At 43.4% G+C, this 18,072-nt stretch overlaps 1 protein-coding gene across 1 annotated transcript in view; it reads left to right on the forward strand.

Moving 5' to 3' along the window:
- The window catches only part of podn (podocan), a 43,553-nt gene that overhangs the window by 3,995 nt on the left and 21,486 nt on the right, over positions 1-18,072 (forward strand). Inside the window, exons 4-6 of the mRNA XM_046300292.1 lie at positions 3,233-3,326; positions 11,426-11,490; positions 16,522-16,631. Of these exons, the coding sequence (XP_046156248.1) occupies positions 3,233-3,326; positions 11,426-11,490; positions 16,522-16,631 (269 nt within the window). The remainder of the gene's footprint in view (positions 1-3,232; positions 3,327-11,425; positions 11,491-16,521; positions 16,632-18,072) is intronic.

Consider the following 18,072-nt stretch of genomic DNA (forward strand, 5'->3'; position numbering starts at 1 on the left):
GTGTATTAGTAGGGGTGTGTCTAGTTAGGCTTGGCTGCCTGAGGCGATTCCTAATTGGAGTCAGCTGATTCTCGTTGTCTCGGATTGGGAACCGTATTTAGGCAGCCTGAGTGCGCGTTGTATTTCGTGGGCGATTGTACCTGTCTTTGTGTTAGTCACCAGATAGGCTGTATTAGTTTCACTCGTTTGTTGTTTTGTATTCTCAGTTATTTCATGTACAGCATTTTCTTCATTAAATGTCATGAGTAACCTACAAGCTGCATTTCGGTCTGACTCTCTTCAAACAACAGACGAACGACATTACAGCTGTATTCCGCCATAAGCAAACAAGAAAACGCTCAACCAGAGTTGGCACTCATATTAGCCGCGGACTTTAATGCAGGGAAACTTAAATCAGTTTGAACAAATTTTAAATGTGCTACCAGAGGGAAAATAACTCTGGACCACCTATACTCCACACACAGAGACGCATACAAAGCTCTCCCTCGCCCTCCATTTGGCAAATTTGACCATAATTCCATCCTCCTGATTCCTGCTTACAAGCAAAAATTTACAGGACTAAGATCTAGTCGTACTACACCAGCTCTGAGGCTCGTTGGATGTGGCAGGGTCTGCAACCCGATACAGGCTACAAAGGGAAACACAACCGAGAACTGCCTAGTGACAACAGCCTAAAAGACGAGCTGAACTACTTCTATGTTCATTTAGAGGCAAATAACACTGAAACATGCATGAGAGCACCAGCTGTACCGGAAGACTGTGTCATCACGCTCTCCATAGCCGATGTGAGTAAGACCTTTAAACAGGTCAACATTCACAAGGCCGCAAGGCCAGACGGATTACCAGGACGTGTACTGCGAGCATGCGCTGACCAACTAGCAAGTGTCTTCACTGACATTTTCAACCTGTCCCTGTCCGAGTCTGTAATACCAACATGTTTTAAGCAGACCACCATAGTGCCTGTGCCCAAGAACACTAAGGTAACCTGCCTAAATGATTACCGACCTGTAGCACTCACATCTGTATCCATGAAGTGCTTTGAAAGACTGGTCATGGCTCATCAACACCATCATCATCAACACCATCATCCCAGAAACACTAGACCCACTCCATTTTGCATACCACCCCAACAGATCCACAGATGATGCAGTCTCTATTGCAGACTCCTGAACATCTAGTCAAATGGCTACCCAGACTATTTGCATTGCCCCTCCCCCTTCCCCTCTCCACACCACTGCCACTCTCTGTTGTCATCTATGCAAAGTGACTTTAATTAGCTCTACCTGCATGTACATACTACCTCAACTAACCTGTGCCCCTGCACATTGACTCTGTACCGGCACCCACCTACAGTCAGTCCATCATTAATTTAAAACACGAAGGTTAGTCAATCCGGAAAATGTCAAGAACTTTGAAAGTTTCAAGTGTGATCTCAAAAACCATTCAGCGCTATGATGAAAATGGCTGTCATGACCGCCACAGAAAAGGAAGACCCAGAGTTACATCTGCTGCACCGTATACGTTAATTAACTGCACCTCAGATTGCAGCCCAAATAAATGCTTCACAGAGCTCAAGTAACAGACACATCTCAACATCAACTGTTCAGAAGAGACTGCGGGAATCAGGCCTTCATGGTCGATTTGCAGCAAATAAACCACTTCTAAAGGACACCAATAAGAAGAAGAGACTTGCTTGGGCCAAGAAACAAGTGCAATGGATATTAGACCAGTGGAAATCTGTTCTTTTGTCCTTTGGTGAGACACAGAGTAGTTGAACGAATGATCTCCGCATGTGTGGTTCCCACCATGAAGCATGGAGGAGATGTGATGGTGTGGGGGTGCTTTGCTGGTGACACTGTCAGTGATTTATTTCGAATTCAAGGCACACTTAATCAGCATGGCTACCACAGAATTCTGCAGTGATACGCTATCCCATCTGGTTTGCACTTAGTGGGACTGTCATTTGTTTTTCAACAGGACAATGACCCAAAACAAAACTCCAGGCTGTGTAAGGGCTATTTAACCAAGAAGGAGAGTGATGGAGTGCTGCATCAAATGACCTGGCCTCCACAATCACCCGACCTCAACGCAATTGAGATGGTTTGGGATGAGTTGGACCGCAGAGTGAAGGAAAAGCAGCCAACAAGGGCTCAGCATGTGGGAACTCCATCAAGACTTGGAAAAGCATTCCTTATGAAGCTGTTTGAGAGAATGCCAAGAGTATGCAAAGCTGTCATAAAGGCAAAGGATGGCTACGTTGAAGAATCTCAAATATAAAATATATTTAGATTTGTTTAACTCTTTTTTTGCTTACTACATGATTCCATATGTGTTATTTCATAGTTGTGATATCTTCATTCGTCTACAATGTAGAAAATAGTAAGAATGAAGAAAAACCGTTGAATGAGCAGGTGTGTCCGAAATGTTGACTGAAACTGTATATATACTGTATGTACTGTATATACATTTGATTTCTTTCTTTCTTTTTTTCTACAGAACAAAACTAATTGTAACATGAAATGTTTTCTAAAATACATTTTGGTTTGTTTAATACTTTTTTGGTTAGTACATGATTCCATATGTGTTATTTCATAGTTTGATGTCTTCACTATTATTCTACAGTGTAGAAAATAGTACAAAATAAAGACAAACCCTTGAATGGGTAGGTGTATTCAAAATTTTGACTGGTACTGTACTTTAAAATGATTAAAACTAAATTGAAACTGTATAGAAATGATAATGGACCTGTATTCATACACTTTCTTCACTGTGTCCAGCTCGTTAATAATCACCCAAATGAAAGCTAGATAGTCAGGGAGCATCGAAAAATCCAAAAACGATGGATAGAGGACTATTTTAGAAAATTGTGATGGCAAGGAAATACAACACATTTTCAGTGAGGCCCTCCGGACTTTGTTGAAGATTGTGACTCCCAGGGCGAAATGTGTTTGACAGCCCTGCATTAGTCACATATCAGTCAGTTAGCACGAGTGAATTGGACATTGACAGACACACCCAATGTCTGATAGATCTTACCACAAGTGGGTCACACACACACCTAAAACTTGATAGATATTCCTTCATAGGACTGATGTAAGGTTTTAAAAGCATTAGTGAATACTCTCCAAGCCGGAAGTCAAATTAGTCTATGTCAATCAATAATGAATGAATGAGGCATTGCTGTTCTGGCAAATAATATTTGTGTCTCCTCTATGCCTCCACTTTGTCTTAGAACAACCGGATAGAAATATTAACTGTTGAGGACCTGGCACGTCTGCAGCAACTGGAAACACTAAATCTGCAAAACAACCGCCTGACCACGCAAGGTAAGAACTAGACAGAGAGAGAGCAAAGTAAAAACTAGACAGAGTGAGAGCAAGCTAAACACCAGACATGGAGAGAGAGAGAGCAAGGTAATAACTAGACAGAGACGGGAGACAGAGAACAAGGTAATAACTAGACAGAGATCAATGTAATAACTAGTCAGACTGGAGAGAGAGAGCAAGGTAATAACTAGACAGAGACGGGAGACAGAGAGCAAGGTAAAAACTAGACAGAGAGCAAGGTAAAAACTAGACAGATATCAAGGTAATAACTAGACAGAGACGGGAGAGAGAGAGCAAGGTAAAAACTAGACAGAGACGGGAGAGAGAGAGCAAGGTAAATACTAGACAGAGACGGGAGAGCAAGGTAAAAACTAGACAGAGACGGGAGAGAGAGAGCAAGGTAAATACTAGACAGAGAGCAAGGTAAAAACTAGACAGAGACGGGAGAGAGAGAGCAAGGTAAAAACTAGACAGAGACGGGAGAGAGAGAGCAAGGTAAATACTAGACAGAGACGGGAGAGCAAGGTAAAAACTAGACAGAGACGGGAGAGAGAGAGCAAGGTAAAAACTAGACAGAGACGGGAGAGAGAGAGCAAGGTAAATACTAGACAGAGACGGGAGACAGAGAGCAAGGTAAATACTAGACAGAGACGGGAGAGCAAGGTAAAAACTAGACAGAGACGGGAGAGAGAGAGCAAGGTAAATACTAGACAGAGAGCAAGGTAAAAACTAGACAGAGACGGGAGAGAGAGAGCAAGGTAAAAACTAGACAGAGACGGGAGAGAGAGAGCAAGGTAAATACTAGACAGAGACGGGAGAGCAAGGTAAAAACTAGACAGAGACGGGAGAGCAAGGTAAAAACTAGACAGAGACGGGAGAGAGAGAGCAAGGTAAATACTAGACAGAGAGCAAGGTAAAAACTAGACAGAGACGGGAGAGAGAGAGCAAGGTAAAAACTAGACAGAGACGGGAGACAGAGAGCAAGGTAAAAACTAGACAGAGAGCAAGGTAAAAACTAGACAGAGACGGGAGAGAGAGAGAGCAAGGTAAAAACTAGACAGAGACGGGAGACAGAGAACAAGGTAAATACTAGACAGAGACGGGAGAGAGAGAGCAAGGTAAAAACTAGAGAGAGACGGGAGAGAGAGAGCAAGGTGATAACTAGACAGAGACGGGAGAGAGAGAGCAAGGTAAAAACTAGAGAGAGACGGGAGAGAGAGAGCAAGGTAAATACTAGACAGAGACGGGAGAGAGAGAGCAAGGTGATAACTAGACAGAGACGGGAGACAGAGAGCAAGGTAAATACTAGACAGAGATGGGAGACAGAGAGCAAGGTAATAACTAGACAGAGATCAAGGTAATAACTAGTCAGACGGGAGAGAGAGAGCAAGGTAATAACTAGACAGAGAGCAAGGTAATAACTAGACAGAGACGGGAGACAGAAAGCAAGGTAATAACTAGACAGAGACGGGAGACAGAGAGCAAGGTAATAACTAGACAGAGAGCAAGTTAATAACTAGACAGAGACTGGAGACAGAAAGCAAGGTAATAACTAGACAGAGAGCAAGGTAATAACTCGACAGCCGGGAGAGAGAGAGCAAGGTAAAAACTAGACAGAGAGCAAGGTAATAACTAGACAGAGACGGGAGACAGAAAGCAAGGTAAATACTAGACAGAGACGGGAGAGAGAGAGCAAGGTAATAACTAGACAGAGATCAAGGTAATAACTAGTCAGACGGGAGAGAGAGAGCAAGGTAATAACTAGACAGAGAGCAAGGTAATAACTAGACAGAGACGGGAGACAGAGAGCAAGGTAATAACTAGACAGAGACGGGAGACAGAGAGCAAGGTAATAACTAGACAGAGATCAAGGTAATAACTAGACAGAGACGGGAGACAGAAAGCAAGGTAATAACTAGACAGAGACGGGAGACAGAGAACAAGGTAAATACTAGACAGAGACGGGAGAGAGAGAGCAAGGTAAAAACTAGAGAGAGACGGGAGACAGAGAGCAAGGTAAAAACTAGACAGAGAGCAAGGTAATAACTAGACAGAGACGGGAGAGAGAGAGCAGCTAGACAGAGTAAATACTAGACAGAGACGGGAGAGAGAGAGAGCAAGGTAAATACTAGACAGAGACGGGAGAGCAAGGTAAATACTAGACAGAGACGGGAGAGCAAGGTAAATACTAGACAGAGACGGGAGAGCAAGGTAAATACTAGACAGAGACGGGAGAGCAAGGTAAATACTAGACAGGTAAATACTAGACAGAGACAAGAGCAAGGTAAATACTAGACAGAGACGGGAGAGCAAGAAATACTAGACAGAGGTAAAAGGTAAATACTAGACAGAGACGGGAGAGAGAGAGAGCAAGGTAAATACTAGACAGAGACGGGAGAGGTAAATACTATACTAGACAGAGACGGAAGACAGAGAGCAAGGTAAATACTAGACAGAGACGGGAGAGAGAGCAAGGTAAAAACTAGAGACAAGGTAAATACTAGACAGAGACGGGAGAGAGAGAGCAAGGTGATAACTAGACAGAGACGGGAGAGAGAGAGCAAGGTAAAAACTAGACAGAGACGGGAGACAGAGAGCAAGGTAAAAACTAGACAGAGAGCAAGGTAATAACTAGACAGAGACGGAGAGAGAGCAAGGTAAATACAACAGGTAAATACTAGACAGAGACGGGAGAGCAAGGTAAATACTAGACAGAGACGGACAGAGAGGGAGAGCAAGGTAAATACTAGACAGAGACGTAAATACTAGACAGAGACGGGAGAGCAAGGTAAATACTAGACAGAGACGGGAGAGCAAGGTAAATACTAGACAGAGACGGGAGAGCAAGGTAAATACTAGACAGAGACGGGAGAGCAAGGTAAATACTAGACAGAGATGGGAGAGAGAGAGCAAGGTAAATACTAGACAGAGACGGGAGAGAGAGAGAGCAAGGTAAATACTAGACAGAGACGGGAGAGAGAGAGCAAGGTAAATACTAGACAGAGACGGAAGACAGAGAGCAAGGTAAATACTAGACAGAGACGGGAGAGAGAGAGCAAGGTAAAAACTAGAGAGAGACGGGAGAGAGAGAGCAAGGTAAATACTAGACAGAGACGGGAGAGAGAGAGCAAGGTGATAACTAGACAGAGACGGGAGAGAGAGAGCAAGGTAAAAACTAGAGAGAGACGGGAGACAGAGAGCAAGGTAAAAACTAGACAGAGAGCAAGGTAATAACTAGACAGAGACGGGAGAGAGAGAGCAAGGTAAATACTAGACAGAGACGGGAGAGAGAGAGAGCAAGGTAAATACTAGACAGAGACGGGAGAGCAAGGTAAATACTAGACAGAGACGGGAGAGCAAGGTAAATACTAGACAGAGACGGGAGAGCAAGGTAAATACTAGACAGAGACGGGAGAGCAAGGTAAATACTAGACAGAGACGGGAGAGCAAGGTAAATACTAGACAGAGACGGGAGAGAGAGAGCAAGGTAAAAACTAGAGAGAGACGGGAGACAGAGAGCAAGGTAAAAACTAGACAGAGAGCAAGGTAATAACTAGACAGAGACGGGAGAGAGAGAGCAAGGTAAATACTAGACAGAGACGGGAGAGAGAGAGCAAGGTAAATACTAGACAGAGACGGGAGAGAGAGAGAGCAAGGTAAATACTAGACAGAGACGGGAGAGCAAGGTAAATACTAGACAGAGACGGGAGAGCAAGGTAAATACTAGACAGAGACGGGAGAGCAAGGTAAATACTAGATAGAGACGGGAGAGCAAGGTAAATACTAGACAGAGACGGGAGAGCAAGGTAAATACTAGACAGAGACGGGAGAGAGAGAGAGCAAGGTAAATACTAGACAGAGACGGGAGAGAGAGAGAGCAAGGTAAATACTAGACAGAGACGGGAGACAGAGAGCAAGGTAAATACTAGACAGAGACGGGAGACAGAGAGCAAGGTAAATACTAGACAGAGACGGGAGAGAGAGAGCAAGGTAAATACTAGACAGAGACGGGAGAGAGAGAGCAAGGTAAATACTAGACAGAGACGGGAGAGAGAGATCAAGGTAAATACTAGACAGAGACGGGAGAGAGAGAGCAAGGTAAATACTAGACAGAGACGGGAGAGAGAGAGCAAGGTAAATACTAGACAGAGACGGGAGAGAGAGAGCAAGGTAAAAACTAGAGAGAGACGGGAGACAGAGAGCAAGGTAAATACTAGACAGAGACGGGAGAGAGAGAGCAAGGTAAATACTAGACAGAGAGCAAGGTAAATACTAGACAGAGACGGGAGACAGAGAGCAAGGTAAATACTAGACAGAGAGCAAGGTAAATACTAGACAGAGACGGGAGACAGAGAGCAAGGTAAATACTAGACAGAGAGCAAGGTAAATACTAGACAGAGACGGGAGACAGAGAGCAAGGTAAATACTAGACAGAGACGGGAGAGAGAGAGCAAGGTAAATACTAGACAGAGACGGGAGACAGAGAACAAGCTAAATACTAGACAGAGACGGGAGAGAGAGATCAAGGTAATAACTAGACAGAGATGGGAGACAGAGAACAAGGTAAATACTAGACAGAGACGGGAGAGAGAGATCAAGGTAATAACTAGACAGAGAGCAAGGTAATAACTAGGCAGAGACGGGAGACAGAGAGCAAGGTAAATACTAGACAGAGACGGGAGAGAGAGATCAAGGTAATAACTAGACAGAGACGGGAGACAGAGAACAAGGTAATAACTAGACAGAGAGCAAGGTAATAACTAGGCAGAGACGGGAGACAGAGAGCAAGGTAAATACTAGACAGAGACGGGAGAGAGAGATCAAGGTAATAACTAGACAGAGACGGGAGACAGAGAACAAGGTAATAACTAGACAGAGACGGGAGACAGAGAGCAAGGTAATAACTAGTCAGAGGGGAGAGAGAGAGCAAGGTAAATACTAGACAGAGACGGGAGACAGAGAGCAAGGTAATAACTAGACAGAGATCAAGGTAATAACTAGTCAGACGGGAGAGAGAGAGCAAGGTAATAACTAGACAGAGAGCAAGGTAATAACTAGACAGAGACGGGAGACAGAGAGCAAGGTAATAACTAGACAGAGACGGGAGACAGAGAGCAAGGTAATAACTAGACAGAGATCAAGGTAATAACTAGACAGAGACGGGAGACAGAAAGCAAGGTAATAACTAGACAGAGACGGGAGACAGAGAGCAAGGTAATAACTAGACAGAGAGCAAGGTAATAACTAGACAGTGAGCAAGGTAATAACTCGACAGAGCCGGGAGAGAGAGAGCAAGGTAATAACTAGACAGAGAGCAAGGTAATAACTAGACAGAGACGGGAGACGGGAGACAGAAAGCAAGTATAAAACTAGACAGAGGGGCCTCCCAGGTGGCGCAGTGGTCTAAGACACTGCATCACAGTGATAGCTGTGCTACTAGAGATCCTGGTTCGAGTCTAGGCTCTGTCGCAGTGGGGAGGCGCGCAATTGGCCCAGCGTCGTCCGGGTTAGGGAAGGGTTTGGCTGGCTGGGATGTCCTTGTCCCATCGCGCTCTAGCAACTCCTGTTGGAGGCCGTGCGCATGCACGCTGACACGGTCTCCAGGTGTATGGTGCTTCCTCCGACACATTGGTGAGGCTGGCTTCAGGGTTAAGTATGCATTGTGTCAAATAAGGAGAGCGGCATGGCTGGGTCGTGTTTCGGAGGATGCACGGCTCTCGAACTACGTCTCTCCCGAGTCCGTACGGGAGTTGCAGGGATGTGACAAGACCATGATATTGGAGAGAAAAAGGGGTAAAATAAATATTTAAAAAATAAATAGAGAGCAAAGTAAATCTAGACATAAGAGAGCAAGGTAAGAACTAGACAGAGAGAAATAGAGAGCAAGGTAAAAACTAGACAGGGTGAGAGAGCAAGGTAAAAACTAGACAGAGTGAGAGAGCAAGGTAAGAACTAGACAGAGGGAGATAGAGCAAGGTAAGAACTAGACAGAGGGAGCTAGAGCAAGGTAAGAACTAGACAGAGGGAGAGAGAGCAAGGTAAAAACTAGACAGAGAGAGAAATAGAGAGCAAGGTAAAAACTAGACAGAGAGTGAAATAGAGAGCAAGGTAAGAACTAGGGAGAGAGAGAGCGAGAGCAAGGTAAGAACTAGAGAGAGAGAGGCCCTAAACAGAGAGTACACAGTGGCAGAATACCTGTCCACTGTGACTGACCCAAACTTAAGAAAAGATTTGACGATGTACAGACTTAGTGAGCATAGCCTTGCTATTGAGAAAGGCCGCCGTAGACCGACGTGGCTCTCAAGAGAAGACAGGCTATGTGCACACTGCCCACAAAATGAGGTGGAAACTGAGCTGCACTTCCTAACCTCCTGTCCAATGTATGACCATATTAGAGAAACATATTTCCCTCAGATTACACAGATCCACAAAGAATTAGAAAACAAATCCAATTTTGATAAACTCCCATATCTACCGGGGAAATTCCACAGTGTGCCATCACAGCAGCAAGATTTGTGACCTGTTGCCACAAGAAAAGGGCAACCAGTGAAGAACAAACACCATTGTAAATACAACCCATATTTATGCGTATTTATTTCCCTTGTGTTCTTTAACCATTTGCTCATTCTTACAACACTGTATATATATATATATATATATGTATAATATGACATTTGTAATGTCTTTATTGTTTTGAACTTTATGTATGTGTAATGTTTACTGTTAATTTTTATTGTTTATTTCACTTTTGTATATTATCTACCTCACTTGCTTTGGCAATGTTAACACATGTTTCCCATGCCAATAAAGCCCCTTGAATTGAATTGAATTGAGAGAGCAAGGTAAAAACTAGACAGAGAGAGAGATAGAGTCCAAGGTAACAACTAGACAGAGAGAGAGAGCAAGGTAAAAACTAGTCAGACTGGAAGAGAATCAACTTATTAAGTTTACTATGGGAGCAAGAGACAGACAGACAGACTGTGCTTCCCTTTGTAGTCTGTAATAGTTGAATAAGACCTTTCTACTGTGAGAATGTAATGTAATCTACTGTGAGAATGTAATCCTCCTACACAAAACCTCCCACCAACCTACACACAGACAGACACACAGACACACAGACAGACACACAGACAGACAGACAGACAGACAGACAGACAGACAGACAGACAGACAGACAGACAGACAGACAGACAGACAGACAGACAGACAGACAGACAGACAGACAGACAGACAGACAGACAGACAGACAGACAGACAGACAGACAGACAGACAGACAGACAGACAGACAGACAGACAGACAGACAGACAGACATTTAGTCTGAAAGTAGCCAAGGGAGAAAGAGACAGTCAGACGTTAGTCTGACCATGTGTAACAGTATAACTGTAGACCGTCCCCTCGCCCATACCCGGGCGCGAACCAGGGACCCTCTGCACGCATCAACAACAGTCACCCACGAAGCATTGTTACCCATCATTGTTACCCATCGCTCCACAAAAGCCGCGGCCCTTGCAAGTGACGTCACCGATTGAACCGCTATTTAGCACGCACCACAGCTAACTAAGCTAGCCGTTTCACATCCGTTACACATGCAAGATAAACCAGACACAGAGACTAAGAGAGAAAGAATCAAACGAAAACAACAAATGAATGACATCAGGGGACGGATATCTGAAAGTAGCTAGTGGAGATACAGACATTATGTGTGGTTGGACATTTTTTTATTTGTTGACAACAAACTGTGAGAACTCTGTTTGTGTCTTATTATTGTCTTGTTCTATCTGTCTTTCTCTGTCTGGGTCCATGTGGAATCGCAGCCTATGGTAGACTGTCGGGTTTACAGACTGGGCTCCAGTTCTTCTAGATCCAACCCATTTATAATATATGCTTAGCTGGAATTATGATTAACATATGTGTGTTATTTTCTCTTATTTGCTGTCCAGCTTTTTTCACTTAAGCAAAGCAGTCCGATCTTTATCTTCTGTGTTGTATATGCTTTTAAGCATGGGTTGAAGGCTGAATAACATGTTCTATATTCATGTTCCATTTAGTTTGCGTGCGTGTTTATGTGTGTGTGTGTGCATGTGTGTGTGTTTTCAGGCCTTGAAGATGAAGGGTTTACAGTGCTGGAACAGCTGACCTACTTGTACTTGGCCAATAACAAGGTGCGTCATTATAAACACAGTCGTAAACAGAGAACTTCGCCTTCAGAAAAAACAAATCACTATTCTTCCTTCACTGTTACAGAACTTGAATCTGGTTCATTTGGGCCTATGTAAACATTCTTCAGTTCGATTTCACGGTCACACTTTATTTGAATAGTCCGGATTGCCCATCTGTAGATGCTCTACAGATGGTCATACTATCAACAAACTATCTGCTGATAAGTAACTGCTTGCTAAGGTTAGGGTTAGGTTTAGAATAAGGGTTAGGGTAAAGGTAAAGACTGGGGCTAGGGTTAGGATTAGGATAAGGGTTAGGGTTAGTAGATAGTCTGTAGAGCATCTACAGATGGATTAGGATAAGGGTTAGAGTTAGGATTAGGATAAGGGTTAGGATTAGTAGATAGTCTTTAGAGCATCTACAGATGGATTAGGATAAGGGTTAGAGTTAGGATTAGGATAAGGGTTAGAGTTAGGATTAGGATAAGGGTTAGGATTAGTAGATAGTCTTTAGAGCATCTACAGATGAACTATCCAATTAAAGTTTTACCATTTTCACTTGTGGTAATCATACATAATCAGAACTCCCAGGAGAGAGTAGCACACAGTATAGTGTGCTGTGCTCATTAAAAGTGCTGCTAGGGTCACCATGGAGCTCTCTGAAACCATCTTCACACCTCCACTTGGTTCTACTCCTATAGGAATCATAATAAAAAAAACAGTTTTAAAGTTTTATTTTGAGCAATACAAACCATACTGAGTGAGCTTGGATGATCTCCAGGTTGAGACAACCAAAGTCCTACATCCACAAGAATTCAGCAATACAAATATGTAATGACTCAGGCTAGAGCCATAACACAATATCTCCCTCCAAAGAGTAATTGCTTTCTGAACAAAACCGCAAAATAACCAAATGGCTGAAATACCCGTTCAAAAATGGAATTTGAAACTCATGCTTTTGTTGGTTCTAGAATTAACATTTTGCTTTCCCTTCCATACTTGGATCTTCCACCCAGGATCTCCTATTCTTAGTGTGTCACAGTACAATTCTGTGTGAAATGTCTAATATATTATTTTATGTTGTGATGCTGTATGTTTGCCAGCAGTGCTGCTGTTGCCAGAAGGAAAGGTGGCAGACAGTCAACCAGGCAATATCCATTCTCTTCTCACCCAGTGTGTGCCCGCTTATGGTTGTAATCACTTCCAGTGTATCCATGCCAGCTGGTCAGATCTAAAATGTCGCTGTGGCATACAGTCATTTTTGACTGAGCGAGAGAGGGTGAGGGAGAGAGAGAGTGAGTGAGTGAGAAAGGGAGAGAAAGGGAGAGAGGGAGGTAGAGAGATGGAGAAAGGGAGAGAGATGGAGAAAGGGAGAGGAAGGGAGAGGGGGAGGTAGAGAGATGGAGAAAGGGAGAGAACCAGAAAGAAAGGGGATTTTAAAGTGCTCACTAAGCCTAAAAGAATCCATGTTTCTTTAATCCATAAAAGCATGTTGATAGGGGAGCAGATATAAAGCCATGTAACACTAACGTTAAGCTTGCTACTACTGTAGCAGTTACTCCTATTTCTGTATTCTCTCTCTGTTACTACATTTCTAATAGTTGATCAAATATTCAGAGGAGTGACTGAAAGGAGTTTTACCCTGTTTTAGATGAGGGGAGAGTAAAGCCTGCCACAGTCATACAGTGCATCCGGAAAGTATTCAGACCCCTCCACATTTTGTTACGTTATTTTAAATAGATTAAATAATTTTTTCCCCCTAATCAATCTACACACAATACCCCATTATGACAAAGCAAAAACAGGTTTTTAGACATTTTTGAACATTTATATATATAAATATAAAAAATATATATATTACATTTACATAAGTATTCAGACTCTTTCCTCAGTATTTTGTTGAAGCACCTGGCAGCGATAACAGCCTTGAGTCTTCTTGCGTATGACGCTACAAGCTTGGCACACCTGTATTCGGGGAATTTCCCCCATTCTTTTCTTCAGATCCTCTCAAGCTCTGTCAAGTTGGATGGGGAGCGTCGCTGCACAGCTATTTTCAAGTCTTTACAGAGATGTTTGATTGGGTTCAAGTCCTGACTAGGTCTGGGTTTTCATCAAGGATATCTCTGTACTTTGTTCCATTTATCTTTCCCTCGATCCCGACTAGTCTCCCAGTCCTTGCCGCTGAAAAACATCCCCACAGCATGATGCTGCCACTACCATGCTTCACCATACGGATGCTGCCAGGTTTCTTCCAGACGTGACGCTTGGCATTCAGGCCAAAGAGTTCAATCTTGGTTTCATCAGACCAGAGAATCTTGTTTCTCATCTTTAGGTGCCTTTTGGCAAACTCCAAGCGGGCAGTCATGTGCCTTTTACTGAGGAGTGGCTTCCATCTGGCCACTCTACCATAAAGGCCTGATTGTTGGAGTGCTGCAGAGATGGTTGTCCTTCTGGAAGGTTCTCCCATCTCCACAGAGGAACTCTGGAGCTTAGTCAGAGTGACCATTGGGTTCTTGGTCACCTCCCTGAGCAATGCCCTTCTCCCCGTATTGTTCAGTTTGGCCGGGCAGCTCTAGGAAGAGTCTTGGTGGTTTCAAACTTCTTCCATTTAAGAATGGTGGCTGCCACTGTGTTCTTGGGGACCTTCAATTCTGCAGAAATGTTTTGGTACCCTTCCCCAGATCTGTGCCTCGACACAATCCTGACTTGGAACTCTATTGACAGTTCCTTCAACCTAATTACTTGTTTTTTCTCTGACATGCACTGTCAACTGTGGGAACTTATATAGACAGGTGTGTGCCTTTCCAAATCATGTCAAAACGATTGCATTTACCACAGTTGGACTCCAGTCAAGTTGCATAAACATCTCAAGGATGATAAATGGAATCCGGATGCATCAATTTTGAGTCTCATAGCAAAGGGTCTGAACACAAAATTTCTAAAAACCTGTTTTCATTTTGTCAATATAGTGTATTGTGTGTAAATTGATGAGGAAAACATGTAATTTGATACATTTTTGTATAAGGCTGTAATGTAACAAAATGTGGAAAAAGTCAAGGGATCTGAGTACTTTCTGAATGCACTGTATGCCAACAATGCAATAACTTCCTGATGACGTATGGGACATTTTTGAAAATTTACTGAAAATGAAATACAGAAATATCTAATTTACCTAAGTATTCACACCCCTGAGTCAATACTTTGTAGAAGCACCTTTGACAGCGATTACAGCTGTGAGTCTTTCTGGGTAAGTGCCATTGTCACGCGGGACTAGGTGGGTGCAGGAATCAGACGCAGAAAGAGAGAGTAACTGAGTTGAAGTGCTTTACTTTTGCACACCAAAATAACTAGACCAACAAAATACAGGACACTATACAAGACAACCCAAAAACCACAGGGTGCCAAGTAAGGATAAGAAAATACACCACTACCTAACATGCACACACGTAACATTAAGAAAATACACCGCTACCTAACATGCACACACGTAACATTAAGAAAATACACCACTACCTAACATGCACACACGTAACATTAAGAAAATACACCACTACCTAACATGCACACACGTAACATTAAGAAAATCCCGCACAAAACAAGGGCGGGTCAAACTACTACATATAGGGAAGCTAATTAAACCAAAATAAACACAGGTGAAACTAATAAGACAAAACCAACAGACAAACGAAAAAGGGATCGGTAGCGGCTAGTAGGACGTTGACGACGACCGCCGTGTACCGCCCGAACAGGCAGGGGAGCCAACTTCGGCGGAAGTTGTGACACCGATAGATTTTCAAGTAGATTTAAGTAAAAAACTAACTTAGCGACTCCAGAACATACACTGTCTTCTTGGTAAGCAGCTCCAGTTTAGATTTTGCCTTGTGTTTTGGGTTATTGTCCTGCTGAAAGGTGAATTCAACTCCCAGTGTCTTGTGGAAAGCAGACTGAACCAGGTTTTCCTCAAGGATTTTGCCTGTGCTTAGCTACGTTCTGTTTCTTTTTTATCCTGAAAATCTCCCCAGTCCTTAGAGATTACAAGTATACACATAATATGATGCAGCCACCAGTATGCTTGAAAATATTGAGAGTGGTTCTCAGTAATTTGTTGTATTGGATTTTCCCCAAATATATATAACACTGTATTCAGGACAAAAAGTGAATTGCTTTACCACATTTTTTTGCAGTAATTCATTAGTGGGTTGTTGCAAACAGGATGCATGTTTTGGAATAATTTTTATTCTTCCTTCTTTTCACTCTGTCAATTGGGTTATTATTGTGGAGCAATTGCAATGCTGTTGATCCGTCCTTAATGTTCTCCTATCTCAGCCATTAAACTCTAACTGTTTTAAAGTCACCACTGGCCTCATGGTGAAATCCCTGAGCGGTTTCCTTCTTCTCCGGCAACTGAGTTAGGAAGGACGCCTGTATCTTTGTGGTGACTGGGTGTATTGATACACAATCTAAAGTGTAACTAATAACTTCATCATGATCAAAAGGATATTCAATGTTTGCTTTAAAAAAATCCATCTACCAATAGGTGCGTTGGAAAACCTGGTCTTTGTGGTTGAATCTGTGTTTGAAAGTCAATGCTCGACTGAGGGACCTTACACATAATTGTATGTGTGGTGTACAGAAATGAGGTAGTCATTTAAAAATCATGCTAAACACTGTTATTGCACACAGAGTGAGTCCATGGAACTTATTATGTGACTTGTTCAGCGCATTCTTACTTCTGAACATATTTAGGCTTGCCATAACAAAGGGGTTGAATACTTTCCAGCTTTACAATATTAATGAATTTGTAAAAATGTATGGGGTATTGTGTGTCAGCCAGTGAAAAACAATCTCAATTTAATCCATTTTAAATTCAGGCTGGTACACAGCAAAATGAGGAAAAAGTAAAGTGGTGTGAATACTTTCTGAAGGAATGTAAATTAACCCTTACTGCCATTGGTCAGTACAACAGTAGAAAATAAATTAAGAGAGTATCTCTCTCTCTCTCTCTCTCTCTCTTCCTGTCTTTTTCCCTCCCAGCTCACCACAGCACCCAGACACCTGCCTCCCTCACTGGTCAGTGCTGATTTTGCCGCAAATTCACTCACAAAGATCTACCCGTACACATTTGGCCAGAAGCCAGGACTGAAGTAAGTCTGTCTGTCTGTCTGTCTGTCTGTCTGTCTGTCTGTCTGTCTGTCTGTCTGTCTGTCTGTCTGTCTGTCTGTCTGTCTGTGTGTGTGTGTGTGTGTGTGTGTGTGTTGGTGGGAGGTTTTGTGTAGGAGGATTACATTCTCACAGTAGATTACATTACATTCTCACAGTAGAAAGGTCTTATTCAACTATTACAGACTACAAAGGGAAGCACAGCCGAGAGCTGCCCAGTGACACGATCCTACCAGATGAGCTAAATTACTTCTATGCTCGCTTCGAGGCAAGTAACACTGAAACATGCATGAGAGCACCAGCTGTTCCGTACGACTGTGTGATCACGCTCTCCGCAGCCGTTGTGAGTAAGACCTTTAAACAGGTCAACATTCACAAGGCCGCAGGGCCAGACGGATTACCAGGACGTGTACTCCGAGCATGCGCTGGCCAACTGGCAAGTGTATTCACTGACATTTTCAAACTCTCCCTGTCTGAGTCTGTAATACCAACGTGTTTCAAGCAGACCACCATAATCCCTGTGCCCAAGAACACTAAGGTAACCTGCCTAAATGACTACCGACCCGTAGCACTCACGTCTGTAGCCATGAAGTGCTTTAAAAGGCTGGTCATGGGTCATATCATCACCAGTATCCCACTCCAATTTGCATATCGCCCCAACAGATCCACAGATGATGCAATCTCTATTGCACTCCACACTGCCCTTTCACACCTGGACAAAAGGAACACCTATGTGAGAATGCTATTCATTGACCATAGCTTAGCATTCAACACCATAGTGCCCTCAAAGCTCATCACTAAGCTAAGGACCCGGGGACTAAACACCTCCCTCTGCAACTGGATCCTGGAATTCCTGACGTGCCGCCCCCAGATGGTAAGGGTATGTAACTACACATCCGACACGCGCATCCTTAACACAGGGACCCCTCAGGGGTGCGTGCTCAGTCCCCTCCTGTACTCCTTGTTCATTCATGACTGCACCGCCAGGCATGACTCCAACACCATCATTAAGTTTGCTGATGACACAACAGTGGTAGGCCTGATCATCAACAACGACGAGACATGATTGTGGACTACAGGAAAAGGAGGACCGAGCATGCCACCATTCTCATCGACGGAGCTGTAGTGGAGCAGGTTGAGAGCTTCAAGTTCCTTGGTGTCCACATCACCAACAAACCACCAAGACAGTCGTGAAGAGAGCACGACAAAACCTGTTCCCCCTCAGGAGACTAAAAAGATTTGGCAATGGTCCTCAGATCCTCAAAAGGTTCTACAGCTGCACCATCGAGAGCATCCTGGTTGCATTGACACATTTTTTTGGGACAATTTTTAAGGTCTTCCTCTGACACCGTCTGGGATAGAGGTCCCGGATGGCAGGAAGCTTGATGTACTGGGCTGTACGCACTACTCTCTGTAGTGCCTTGA

Source organism: Oncorhynchus gorbuscha, linkage group LG15 (assembly GCF_021184085.1).
Source record: "Oncorhynchus gorbuscha isolate QuinsamMale2020 ecotype Even-year linkage group LG15, OgorEven_v1.0, whole genome shotgun sequence".
NCBI lineage: Eukaryota > Metazoa > Chordata > Actinopteri > Salmoniformes > Salmonidae > Oncorhynchus > Oncorhynchus gorbuscha.